The sequence below is a fragment of the Aulostomus chinensis genome, chromosome 23 (genome assembly GCF_037954235.1).
Source record: "Aulostomus chinensis isolate RoL2024-O1b breed Wild chromosome 23, RoL_Achi_v1.0, whole genome shotgun sequence".
Lineage (NCBI taxonomy): Eukaryota > Metazoa > Chordata > Actinopteri > Syngnathiformes > Aulostomidae > Aulostomus > Aulostomus chinensis.
In genome coordinates this window covers 11,938,012-11,951,725 of record NC_141342.1, presented here as the reverse complement: position 1 = coordinate 11,951,725, position 13,714 = coordinate 11,938,012, and the positions used below count along the sequence as shown (strand labels likewise).

The 13,714-nt window shown below is 46.2% G+C and overlaps 3 protein-coding genes across 3 annotated transcripts; all 3 read right to left on the bottom strand.

The window, feature by feature from the left end:
- Positions 1-63: 63 nt before the first annotated feature.
- On the bottom strand, positions 64-5,771 carry LOC147239580 (transmembrane protease serine 9-like). The gene is made up of 16 exons (XM_086195675.1): positions 5,615-5,771; positions 5,241-5,503; positions 4,988-5,133; positions 4,589-4,898; positions 4,034-4,196; positions 3,668-3,930; positions 3,415-3,560; positions 3,016-3,325; positions 2,463-2,625; positions 2,097-2,359; positions 1,844-1,989; positions 1,484-1,754; positions 1,217-1,388; positions 878-1,143; positions 603-712; positions 64-498 (listed from the first exon to the last, which is right to left on the bottom strand). Exons 1-16 carry the CDS (start codon positions 5,638-5,640, stop codon positions 223-225), a joined length of 3,294 nt encoding a protein of 1,097 aa, XP_086051801.1. The 5' UTR covers positions 5,641-5,771; the 3' UTR covers positions 64-222.
- Positions 5,772-6,081: 310 nt separating this feature from the next.
- LOC147239579 (transmembrane protease serine 9-like) lies at positions 6,082-8,791 on the bottom strand. The gene is made up of 8 exons (XM_086196366.1): positions 8,635-8,791; positions 8,261-8,523; positions 8,008-8,153; positions 7,609-7,918; positions 7,125-7,287; positions 6,751-7,013; positions 6,498-6,643; positions 6,082-6,408 (listed from the first exon to the last, which is right to left on the bottom strand). The coding sequence occupies exons 1-8, from the start codon at positions 8,658-8,660 to the stop codon at positions 6,082-6,084; spliced, it is 1,644 nt and encodes a 547-aa protein (XP_086052492.1). The 5' UTR covers positions 8,661-8,791.
- Positions 8,792-9,102: 311 nt separating this feature from the next.
- LOC147239578 (transmembrane protease serine 9-like) lies at positions 9,103-13,711 on the bottom strand. Its single transcript, XM_086196365.1, has 13 exons — positions 13,459-13,711; positions 13,166-13,328; positions 12,792-13,054; positions 12,539-12,684; positions 12,140-12,449; positions 11,656-11,818; positions 11,282-11,544; positions 11,029-11,174; positions 10,630-10,939; positions 10,146-10,308; positions 9,772-10,034; positions 9,519-9,664; positions 9,103-9,429 (listed from the first exon to the last, which is right to left on the bottom strand). The coding sequence occupies exons 2-13, from the start codon at positions 13,189-13,191 to the stop codon at positions 9,103-9,105; spliced, it is 2,526 nt and encodes an 841-aa protein (XP_086052491.1). The 5' UTR covers positions 13,192-13,328; positions 13,459-13,711.
- Between the last annotated feature and the right edge of the window lie 3 nt (positions 13,712-13,714).

Sequence of the window (13,714 nt, the reverse complement as noted above, 5' to 3'; positions counted from 1 at the left end):
ATAAAATGCTTCAGATAACCGTTATTTCAATGGCTTGTATAATGGATATTGCTTTAATCAATAGGACATTAAAATAACTTTATTTGCTTTAAAAATATAAACATCTTAACAAGTGCCTTACAATAGACCTTTGTCTTTTGTTTGACCTGAGTTGGGGAAGTGCATTCACAGAACTGAATTGTTCAAACCTTGACATCAACTTGACTTTAAAGTGCAACTCCTTCAAGCTTCTCTGTGAGGATACATGTACGACGGTAGGAACATTGAGGTAATGGCCACAAGGAGAGGAAGGTATGAGGATCTGGAGAGTTGCGATACACCTCCTGTGGCGGGGGATGGCATGTCTCCAACAGTTTCCTTTAAGAACGATGCAAATCTTGAAGTTCTAGCAAAGGCCTGAACGTCGGCACGGACGGATTTACTGTCATCTGTTGTAACAACTGCCACATGGAACCAAGACGAATCAGTCTTGCACAGCAATGGGCCCCCCCTATCTCCCTGTAAACATAAAAACAAATAGAAGCAGAGCCCAAATAAACAAAACTGAAAAACTTCTGGAAAAAAAAACCCAGAATTGTTGGTAGATGTGGAAATTATTTTACCTGTTCAAGCGCCATGGTATAAGTACAAATGTTCTCTGAGTCAGAAACAGTTCCACAACTTGCAACTTCGGTTTCAAGGTCTCGAAGACCTGTGCCAGCTCTACCAGTGCCTAAAGAAAAACCATATACTCTTGTGAATACATGCAACCTTGGTTAAAAATCCATAACAGCTTTGAGAACATAAAGTGACAAATCAAAAACATAATTTCCTGAGGAAAATGTCATTAAAACAATATCAAACCTCATCCAACGTGGACTGGTCAAGTAGCCCTTACCTATGCTTTTGCTCCCACGGCCCCAGCCGGCCACCCAGCACTGACTTCCAACAGGGAAGGATTGGACATTATTAACGTTCACACACACAGGCTGGATATGATCCCTGAAGCTGATAGGTTTGGCAAGTTGCAGCACTGCTATGTTTGAGCCAGCCATTTCACTCACTGTAATTTTTACAGTGCCCACAGACATCTCAAATTGCTCCGAGCCGTTTAAACGCTGATGTCCCAGGAACACAGTCCATTCATTTGCATTTGGACTGGAGCTGTAGGAAGCATAAATGGTGTGATAATGAATGTTGAAATGTCTTGTGAATGAATCTGGGCTTGTGTACTTACGAAGAGAAGCACTGGGAAGAAGTAAGGATGAAGTTATCAGAGATAAGGGTTCCTGCGCATGTGTAAACCCCATTTTTGTGAAGACTCGCCATCCAAGGCCACATTCCCCCAGGAACAATACCACTGTCTCCTATTACACGACCGTTCAAGGGAGCATTGCCACAGACAGACCCTGAAAAAGGTAGAACAAATGAATGAGCACATGCAAAGAAAAATGGAAATTTGGACTTCGGATGCTTATGTTAAAACTTGAATGGAGAGACGCACGAGATGGACTGGTAACAGGTTGGGTAGGTGTTGTGGGAAATGGTAGACCAGGACAGGTGTAACTACTGTCAGCATCCAGCCCACTGGATGTGAACTGGACAAAGCCTGGCTTATCTGAGCTGATGTGAGAGTTGATCCAGGACTGGTAGAAGGAAACTCTGGAGTAGACTCCAGGCAGATTGGGCCGAGCACAGCCAAAACCAAAACTGACAATTCCTGACTGAACCCAGACAGAATCCTGTTTGCTCATCATTGGACCTCCTGAGTCCCCCTGAGAAAAGGGACATGATACATTAGAGGATGTCAAAACAATCTATAGACATTGAACGTTTCAATAAGAAATCAGACGAAGGAGATCACCTGACAAGAGTCTTTCCCTCCAGCCAGAACACCAGCGCAGATCATGTTTTCGGTGACTGTGCCGACTCCGTTGAGGCAGTTACACTGTCTGTTTCCCAGAACTGGCACCTCCACTTCTTGCAGAGTTTGAGGGAAGGGCAATGACACTGACGGACCAACAAGAGAGACACAAGTCAGAGAATTTTGTTTTCTACGGATGCAGATCATGGTAACTAAGCACTGAAACAACAGTGGGAACCACAAGCAGACTCACCCCCCTCCTGGACTGCGCCCCAGCCAGTGACCCAACTATCGGTGCCATTGTTGAACACGCTGTCACTGGCTGCCAGACACACAGGTCTGATGTAGTCTGTGAATGTGACTGGTGAGGAGAGTCTGAGAAGAGCGATGTCATTGTCGCTGGTGTCACTGTCATAGTCCGGGTGCAAAACGATTTCGGCAACAGTCCTGGTCACTTCATGTGGGTTGTTACCCTGTAGGTTCTCACGACCCAGAGAAACCCTCCATCGATTTGTACTGCAGGCAATGTGACAAGAGTCAGGTGTTTCTAGGGAAAATGGACTAAAGCTGTTTTAGAGGAACATGAATATGGATGTGTTATCATATTAGGGCTACACACCGGAAGAAGCAGTGAGCAGCAGTCATCACCCACTCCCTGTTGATGAGGGAACCTCCACAGATATGACGGCCAAATCTCTGCAGACTTGCCTGCCAGGGCCAACTTCCTGCTGGAGCATCTTCTCCTCCAACTATCCTGGTGTTCAGTGGAGTGATGCCACACACTGGAAATAACATCATTGAATGAGGATTTGTTGACTGGCTAAAAGACTCTGAGTGGTACAAAGTCTATAATGGTTTAAATTTTCACCAAGTGGAGGACCACGCATGATAGACACCTTTCACAGACAAACACATGAATCAAAATTAACATTTGCCATACGCAATACTGTTTATGCACGTTTATCACTCTGTTCTGGGAACCTCATTAAACATACATGGAAACCAAGGTAGGGAGAGAAGCGACATAACAAAACTGGTAACATGACAGGGTCAGAAAGACATATCATGTCATGTTGCTGTTTCTAAAGTTAGCTGAATGTTAAGTAAATTTTAAAAGAGAAGATCTGATAAATGAAACAAATAAAATAAATTGTGGTAGTGGGAGAACTTACATTCAGCACTTGGCAAGGTGGACCCCTCATCTGGGGTTGTGTTTGGTCCCGCTGTAGGAGGAACACCAGTAACAGGAGGGGGTAGACCAGGACAGGTGTAACTACTGTCAGCATCCAGCCCACTGGATGTGAACTGGACAAAGCCTGGCTTATCTGAGCTGATGTGAGAGTTGATCCAGGACTGGTAGAAGGAAACTCTGGAGTAGACTCCAGGAAGATTGGGCCGAGCACAGCCAAAACCAAAACTGACAATTCCTGACTGAACCCAGGCAGAATCCTGTTTGCTCATCATTGGACCGCCTGAGTCCCCCTGAGAAAAGGGACGTGATACATTAGAGGATGTCAAAACAATCTATAGACATTGAACGTTTCAATAAGAAATCAGACGAAGGAGATCACCTGACAAGAGTCTTTCCCTCCAGCCAGAACACCAGCGCAGATCATGTTTTCGGTGACTGTGCCGACTCCGTTGAGGCAGTTACACTGTCTGTTTCCCAGAACTGGCACCTCCACTTCTTGCAGAGTTTGAGGGAAGGGTAATGACACTGACGGACCAACAAGAGAGACACAAGTCAGAGATTTTTGTTTCCTACAGATGCAGATCATAGTAACTAAGCACTGAAACAACAGTGGGAACCACATGCAGACTCACCCCCCTCCTGGACTGCGCCCCAGCCAGTGACCCAACTATCGGTACCATTGTTGAACACGCTGTCACTGGCTGCCAGACACACAGGTCTGATGTAGTCTGTGAATGTGACTGGTGAGGAGAGTCTGAGCAGAGCGATGTCATTGTCGCTGGTGTCACTGTCATAGTCCGGGTGCAAAACGATTTCGGCAACAGTCCTGGTCACTTCATGTGGGTTGTTACCCTGTAGGTTCTCACGACCCAGAGAAACCCTCCATCGATTTGTACTGCAGGCAATATGACAAGAGTCAGGTGTTTCTAGGGAAAATGAACTAAAGCTGTTTTAGAGGAACATGAGTATGGATGTGTTATCGTATTAGGGCTACACACCGGAAGAAGCAGTGAGCAGCAGTCATCACCCACTCCCTGTTGATGAGGGAACCTCCACAGATATGACGGCCAAATCTCTGCAGACTTGCCTGCCAGGGCCAACTTCCTGCTGGAGCATCTTCTCCTCCAACTATCCTGGTGTTCAGTGGAGTGATGCCACACACTGGAAATAACATCATTGAATGAGGATTTGTTGACTGGCTAAAAGACTCTGAGTGGTACACAGTCTATAATGGTTTAAATTTTCACCAAGTGGAGGACCACGCATGATAGACACCTTTCACAGACAAACACATGAATCAAAATTAACATTTGCCATATGCGATACTGTTTATGCACGTTTATCACTCTGTTCTTGGAACCTCATTAAACATACATGGAAACCAAAGTGAAGGAGAGAAGTGACATAACAAAACTGGTAACATGACAGGGTCAGAAAGACATATCATGTCATGTTGCTGTTTCTAAAGTTAGCTGAATGTTAAGTAAATTTTTAAATGAGAAGATCTGATAAATGAAAAGAATAAAATAAATTGTGGTAGTGGGAGAACTTACATTCAGCACTTGGCAAGGTGGACCCCGCATCTGGGGTTGTGTTTGGTCCCGCTGTAGGAGGAACACCAGTAACAGGAGGGGGTAGACCAGGACAGGTGTAACTACTGTCAGCATCCAGCCCACTGGATGTGAACTGGACAAAGCCTGGCTTATCTGAGCTGATGTGAGAGTTGATCCAGGACTGGTAGATGGAAACTCTGGAGTAGACTCCAGGCAGATTGGGCCGAGCACAGCCAAAACCAAAACTGACAATTCCTGACTGAACCCAGGCAGAATCCTGTTTGCTCATCATTGGACCTCCTGAGTCCCCCTGAGAAAAGGGACATGATACATTAGAGGATGTTAAAACAATTTATAGACATTGAACGTTTCAATAAGAAATCAGACGAAGGAGATCACCTGACAAGAGTCTTTCCCTCCAGCCAGAACACCAGCGCAGATCATGTTTTCGGTGACTGTGCCGACTCCGTTGAGGCAGTTACACTGTCTGTTTCCCAGAACTGGCACCTCCACTTCTTGCAGAGTTTGAGGGAAGGGTAATGACACTGACGGACCAAAAAGAGAGACACAAGTCAGAGAATTTTGTTTTCTACAGATGCAGATCATGGTAACGAAGCACTGAAAAAGCAGTGGGAACCACATGCAGACTCACCCTCCTCCTGGACTGCACCCCAGCCAGTGACCCAACTATCGGTACCATTGTTGAACACGCTGTCACTGGCTGCCAGACACACAGGTCTGATGTAGTCTGTGAATGTGACTGGTGAGGAGAGTCTGAGCAGAGCGATGTCATTGTCGCTGGTGTCACTGTCATAGTCCGGGTGCAAAACGATTTCGGCAACAGTCCTGGTCACTTCATGTGGGTTGTTACCCTGTAGGTTCTCACGACCCAACGAAACCTGCCATCCACTCAAACTGGTATTGGAAAATGGGATTTCATAAAAGTCAGTTTCCCAGAAAAACAAGGACTAAAGGTGTTGTTGATGACGACTAACGGGAAGATGTTGTCATGTTAGGGTTACCCACGTGAAGAAGCAGTGAGCAGCAGTCATCACCCATTCTCTGTTTATGAGGGAACCACCACAAACATGGCTGCCAGAGATTTGCAGGCTAGCCTGCCACGGCCAACTTCCTGCTGGAGCATCTTCTCCTCCAACTATCCTGGTGTTCAGTGGAGTGATGCCACACACTGCAAAAAATATCACCTAATAAATGTTTGATGAATTTGCTAACGACACTGACTGGTACATAATATCTGCAGAGGGTTCAGCTCTTCACAGTGTCCACCAACACCCACGATAAGCACAGGTCACTGTGGAATTAATGTACATGAAAAGCCAACGGCAGGGAGAGCAGCTGCAATAGCAAACAATCCCCTGGAGAACTATTAAGGATCAGAGAGACCCAGCATTTGGCCTTTACATTTAAAAAGTTGGCCGAATTTTTAATACTTGTGTGAAAGTATGTGAAACTTCGATAAAATATACTTTGTGTTACTTAGAGTACTTACATTCAGCACTTGGCAAGGTGGACCCCGCATCTGGGGTTGTGTTTGGTCCCGCTGTAGCAGGAACACCAGTAACAGGAGGGGGTAGACCAGGACAGGTGTAACTACTGTCAGCATCCAGCCCACTGGATGTGAACTGGACAAAGCCTGGCTTATCTGAGCTGATGTGAGAGTTGATCCAGGACTGGTAGATGGAAACTCTGGAGTAGACTCCAGGCAGATTGGGCCGAGCACAGCCAAAACCAAAACTGACAATTCCTGACTGAACCCAGGCAGAATCCTGTTTGCTCATCATTGGACCTCCTGAGTCCCCCTGAGAAAAGGGACATGATACATTAGAGGATGTCAAAACAATCTATAGACATTGAACGTTTCAATAAGAAATCAGACGAAGGAGATCACCTGACAAGAGTCTTTCCCTCCAGCCAGAACACCAGCGCAGATCATGTTTTCGGTGACTGTGCCGACTCCGTTGAGGCAGTTACACTGTCTGTTTCCCAGAACTGGCACTTCCACTTCTTGCAGAGTTTGAGGGAAGGGTAATGACACTGACGGACCAAAAAGAGAGACACAAGTCAGAGAATTTTGTTTTCTACAGATGCAGATCATGGTAACGAAGCACTGAAACAGCAGTGGGAACCACATGCAGACTCACCCCCCTCCTGGACTGCGCCCCAGCCAGTGACCCAACTATCGGTACCATTGTTGAACACGCTGTCACTGGCTGCCAGACACACAGGTCTGATGTAGTCTGTGAATGTGACTGGTGAGGAGAGTCTGAGCAGAGCGATGTCATTGTCGCTGGTGTCACTGTCATAGTCCGGGTGCAAAACGATTTCGGCAACAGTCCTGGTCACTTCATGTGGGTTGTTACCCTGTAGGTTCTCACGACCCAACGAAACCTGCCATCCACTCAAACTGGTATTGGAAAATGGGATTTCATAAAAGTCAGTTTCCCAGAAAAACAAGGACTAAAGGTGTTGTTGATGACGACTAACGGGAAGATGTTGTCATGTTAGGGTTACCCACGTGAAGAAGCAGTGAGCAGCAGTCATCACCCATTCTCTGTTTATGAGGGAACCACCACAAACATGGCTGCCAGAGATTTGCAGGCTAGCCTGCCACGGCCAACTTCCTGCTGGAGCATCTTCTCCTCCAACTATCCTGGTGTTCAGTGGAGTGATGCCACACACTGCAAAAAATATCACCTAATAAATGTTTGATGAATTTGCTAACGACACTGACTGGTACATAATATCTGCAGAGGGTTCAGCTCTTCACAGTGTCCACCAACACCCACGATAAGCACAGGTCACTGTGGAATTAATGTACATGAAAAGCCAACGGCAGGGAGAGCAGCTGCAATAGCAAACAATCCCCTGGAGAACTATTAAGGATCAGAGAGACCCAGCATTTGGCCTTTACATTTAAAAAGTTGGCCGAATTTTTAATACTTGTGTGAAAGTATGTGAAACTTCGATAAAATATACTTTGTGTTACTTAGAGTACTTACATTCAGCACTTGGCAAGGTGGACCCCGCATCTGGGGTTGTGTTTGGTCCCGCTGTAGCAGGAACACCAGTAACAGGAGGGGGTAGACCAGGACAGGTGTAACTACTGTCAGCATCCAGCCCACTGGATGTGAACTGGACAAAGCCTGGCTTATCTGAGCTGATGTGAGAGTTGATCCAGGACTGGTAGATGGAAACTCTGGAGTAGACTCCAGGCAGATTGGGCCGAGCACAGCCAAAACCAAAACTGACAATTCCTGACTGAACCCAGGCAGAATCCTGTTTGCTCATCATTGGACCTCCTGAGTCCCCCTGAGAAAAGGGACATGATACATTAGAGGATGTCAAAACAATTTATAGACATTGAACGTTTCAATAAGAAATCAGACGAAGGAGATCACCTGACAAGAGTCTTTCCCTCCAGCCAGAACACCAGCGCAGATCATGTTTTCGGTGACTGTGCCGACTCCGTTGAGGCAGTTACACTGTCTGTTTCCCAGAACTGGCACTTCCACTTCTTGCAGAGTTTGAGGGAAGGGTAATGACACTGACGGACCAAAAAGAGAGACACAAGTCAGAGAATTTTGTTTTCTACAGATGCAGATCATGGTAACGAAGCACTGAAACAGCAGTGGGAACCACATGCAGACTCACCCTCCTCCTGGACTGCGCCCCAGCCAGTGACCCAACTATCGGTACCATTGTTGAACACGCTGTCACTGGCTGCCAGACACACAGGTCTGATGTAGTCTGTGAATGTGACTGGTGAGGAGAGTCTGAGCAGAGCGATGTCATTGTCGCTGGTGTCACTGTCATAGTCCGGGTGCAAAACGATTTCGGCAACAGTCCTGGTCACTTCATGTGGGTTGTTACCCTGTAGGTTCTCACGACCCAACGAAACCTGCCATCCACTCAAACTGGTATTGGAAAATGGGATTTCATAAAAGTCAGTTTCCCAGAAAAACAAGGACCAAAGGTGTTGTTGATGACGACTAACGGGAAGATGTTGTCATGTTAGGGTTACCCACGTGAAGAAGCAGTGAGCAGCAGTCATCACCCATTCTCTGTTTATGAGGGAACCACCACAAACATGGCTGCCAGAGATTTGCAGGCTAGCCTGCCACGGCCAACTTCCTGCTGGAGCATCTTCTCCTCCAACTATCCTGGTGTTCAGTGGAGTGATGCCACACACTGCAAAAAAATATCACCTAATAAATGTTTGATGAATTTGCTAACGACACTGACTGGTACATAATATCTGCAGAGGGTTCAGCTCTTCACAGTGTCCACCAACACCCACGATAAGCACAGGTCACTGTGGAATTAATGTACATGAAAAGCCAACGGCAGGGAGAGCAGCTGCAATAGCAAACAATCCCCTGGAGAACTATTAAGGATCAGAGAGACCCAGCATTTGGCCTTTACATTTAAAAAGTTGGCCGAATTTTTAATACTTGTGTGAAAGTATGTGAAACTTCGATAAAATATACTTTGTGTTACTTAGAGTACTTACATTCAGCACTTGGCAAGGTGGACCCCGCATCTGGGGTTGTGTTTGGTCCCGCTGTAGCAGGAACACCAGTAACAGGAGGGGGTAGACCAGGACAGGTGTAACTACTGTCAGCATCCAGCCCACTGGATGTGAACTGGACAAAGCCTGGCTTATCTGAGCTGATGTGAGAGTTGATCCAGGACTGGTAGATGGAAACTCTGGAGTAGACTCCAGGCAGATTGGGCCGAGCACAGCCAAAACCAAAACTGACAATTCCTGACTGAACCCAGGCAGAATCCTGTTTGCTCATCATTGGACCTCCTGAGTCCCCCTGAGAAAAGGGACATGATACATTAGAGGATGTCAAAACAATTTATAGACATTGAACGTTTCAATAAGAAATCAGACGAAGGAGATCACCTGACAAGAGTCTTTCCCTCCAGCCAGAACACCAGCGCAGATCATGTTTTCGGTGACTGTGCCGACTCCGTTGAGGCAGTTACACTGTCTGTTTCCCAGAACTGGCACTTCCACTTCTTGCAGAGTTTGAGGGAAGGGTAATGACACTGACGGACCAAAAAGAGAGACACAAGTCAGAGAATTTTGTTTTCTACAGATGCAGATCATGGTAACGAAGCACTGAAACAGCAGTGGGAACCACATGCAGACTCACCCTCCTCCTGGACTGCGCCCCAGCCAGTGACCCAACTATCGGTACCATTGTTGAACACGCTGTCACTGGCTGCCAGACACACAGGTCTGATGTAGTCTGTGAATGTGACTGGTGAGGAGAGTCTGAGCAGAGCGATGTCATTGTCGCTGGTGTCACTGTCATAGTCCGGGTGCAAAACGATTTCGGCAACAGTCCTGGTCACTTCATGTGGGTTGTTACCCTGTAGGTTCTCACGACCCAACGAAACCTGCCATCCACTCAAACTGGTATTGGAAAATGGGATTTCATAAAAGTCAGTTTCCCAGAAAAACAAGGACCAAAGGTGTTGTTGATGACGACTAACGGGAAGATGTTGTCATGTTAGGGTTACCCACGTGAAGAAGCAGTGAGCAGCAGTCATCACCCATTCTCTGTTTATGAGGGAACCACCACAAACATGGCTGCCAGAGATTTGCAGGCTAGCCTGCCACGGCCAACTTCCTGCTGGAGCATCTTCTCCTCCAACTATCCTGGTGTTCAGTGGAGTGATGCCACACACTGCAAAAAATATCACCTAATAAATGTTTGATGAATTTGCTAACGACACTGACTGGTACATAATATCTGCAGAGGGTTCAGCTCTTCACAGTGTCCACCAACACCCACGATAAGCACAGGTCACTGTGGAATTAATGTACATGAAAAGCCAACGGCAGGGAGAGCAGCTGCAATAGCAAACAATCCCCTGGAGAACTATTAAGGATCAGAGAGACCCAGCATTTGGCCTTTACATTTAAAAAGTTGGCCGAATTTTTAATACTTGTGTGAAAGTATGTGAAACTTCGATAAAATATACTTTGTGTTACTTAGAGTACTTACATTCAGCACTTGGCAAGGTGGACCCCGCATCTGGGGTTGTGTTTGGTCCCGCTGTAGCAGGAACACCAGTAACAGGAGGGGGTAGACCAGGACAGGTGTAACTACTGTCAGCATCCAGCCCACTGGATGTGAACTGGACAAAGCCTGGCTTATCTGAGCTGATGTGAGAGTTGATCCAGGACTGGTAGATGGAAACTCTGGAGTAGACTCCAGGCAGATTGGGCCGAGCACAGCCAAAACCAAAACTGACAATTCCTGACTGAACCCAGGCAGAATCCTGTTTGCTCATCATTGGACCTCCTGAGTCCCCCTGAGAAAAGGGACATGATACATTAGAGGATGTCAAAACAATTTATAGACATTGAACGTTTCAATAAGAAATCAGACGAAGGAGATCACCTGACAAGAGTCTTTCCCTCCAGCCAGAACACCAGCGCAGATCATGTTTTCGGTGACTGTGCCGACTCCGTTGAGGCAGTTACACTGTCTGTTTCCCAGAACTGGCACTTCCACTTCTTGCAGAGTTTGAGGGAAGGGTAATGACACTGACGGACCAAAAAGAGAGACACAAGTCAGAGAATTTTGTTTTCTACAGATGCAGATCATGGTAACGAAGCACTGAAACAGCAGTGGGAACCACATGCAGACTCACCCTCCTCCTGGACTGCGCCCCAGCCAGTGACCCAACTATCGGTACCATTGTTGAACACGCTGTCACTGGCTGCCAGACACACAGGTCTGATGTAGTCTGTGAATGTGACTGGTGAGGAGAGTCTGAGCAGAGCGATGTCATTGTCGCTGGTGTCACTGTCATAGTCCGGGTGCAAAACGATTTCGGCAACAGTCCTGGTCACTTCATGTGGGTTGTTACCCTGTAGGTTCTCACGACCCAACGAAACCTGCCATCCACTCAAACTGGTATTGGAAAATGGGATTTCATAAAAGTCAGTTTCCCAGAAAAACAAGGACTAAAGGTGTTGTTGATGACGACTAACGGGAAGATGTTGTCATGTTAGGGTTACCCACGTGAAGAAGCAGTGAGCAGCAGTCATCACCCATTCTCTGTTTATGAGGGAACCACCACAAACATGGCTGCCAGAGATTTGCAGGCTAGCCTGCCACGGCCAACTTCCTGCTGGAGCATCTTCTCCTCCAACTATCCTGGTGTTCAGTGGAGTGATGCCACACACTGCAAAAAATATCACCTAATAAATGTTTGATGAATTTGCTAACGACACTGACTGGTACATAATATCTGCAGAGGGTTCAGCTCTTCACAGTGTCCACCAACACCCACGATAAGCACAGGTCACTGTGGAATTAATGTACATGAAAAGCCAACGGCAGGGAGAGCAGCTGCAATAGCAAACAATCCCCTGGAGAACTATTAAGGATCAGAGAGACCCAGCATTTGGCCTTTACATTTAAAAAGTTGGCCGAATTTTTAATACTTGTGTGAAAGTATGTGAAACTTCGATAAAATATACTTTGTGTTACTTAGAGTACTTACATTCAGCACTTGGCAAGGTGGACCCCGCATCTGGGGTTGTGTTTGGTCCCGCTGTAGCAGGAACACCAGTAACAGGAGGGGGTAGACCAGGACAGGTGTAACTACTGTCAGCATCCAGCCCACTGGATGTGAACTGGACAAAGCCTGGCTTATCTGAGCTGATGTGAGAGTTGATCCAGGACTGGTAGATGGAAACTCTGGAGTAGACTCCAGGCAGATTGGGCCGAGCACAGCCAAAACCAAAACTGACAATTCCTGACTGAACCCAGGCAGAATCCTGTTTGCTCATCATTGGACCTCCTGAGTCCCCCTGAGAAAAGGGACATGATACATTAGAGGATGTCAAAACAATTTATAGACATTGAACGTTTCAATAAGAAATCAGACGAAGGAGATCACCTGACAAGAGTCTTTCCCTCCAGCCAGAACACCAGCGCAGATCATGTTTTCGGTGACTGTGCCGACTCCGTTGAGGCAGTTACACTGTCTGTTTCCCAGAACTGGCACTTCCACTTCTTGCAGAGTTTGAGGGAAGGGTAATGACACTGACGGACCAAAAAGAGAGACACAAGTCAGAGAATTTTGTTTTCTACAGATGCAGATCATGGTAACGAAGCACTGAAACAGCAGTGGGAACCACATGCAGACTCACCCTCCTCCTGGACTGCGCCCCAGCCAGTGACCCAACTATCGGTACCATTGTTGAACACGCTGTCACTGGCTGCCAGACACACAGGTCTGATGTAGTCTGTGAATGTGACTGGTGAGGAGAGTCTGAGCAGAGCGATGTCATTGTCGCTGGTGTCACTGTCATAGTCCGGGTGCAAAACGATTTCGGCAACAGTCCTGGTCACTTCATGTGGGTTGTTACCCTGTAGGTTCTCACGACCCAACGAAACCTGCCATCCACTCAAACTGGTATTGGAAAATGGGATTTCATAAAAGTCAGTTTCCCAGAAAAACAAGGACTAAAGGTGTTGTTGATGACGACTAACGGGAAGATGTTGTCATGTTAGGGTTACCCACGTGAAGAAGCAGTGAGCAGCAGTCATCACCCATTCTCTGTTTATGAGGGAACCACCACAAACATGGCTGCCAGAGATTTGCAGGCTAGCCTGCCACGGCCAACTTCCTGCTGGAGCATCTTCTCCTCCAACTATCCTGGTGTTCAGTGGAGTGATGCCACACACTGTAAAAATAATTTAAATTCCATCCCTATGAGCACATTTATTTCAGGCAATAATTTTCATTCATGAACAGTAATAATAAGAAAATCGAATGAGATTCATCATTTTCCTTAAGCTAAAACAGGAACTCACCATCAAGTTGAGCATAAGTTCCTAAATGAAAAGACAAATATTTGAATCATTGTCAAAGCAATCCAATCCTACCATTTTCATTATTCCATTCATCTTTATCATTTAATCTACACATTGAAAAAAATTCTTTGTCTTGTTGTTAACACAGTCTTAAATTTTCCCAAATAAAACAAACAAATAGAATGACAAGCACTTTTTTATTTCACAATTGATTACGTATTTTAATTGTGATAAAAGTTTCTTAAGATAAGAGAGA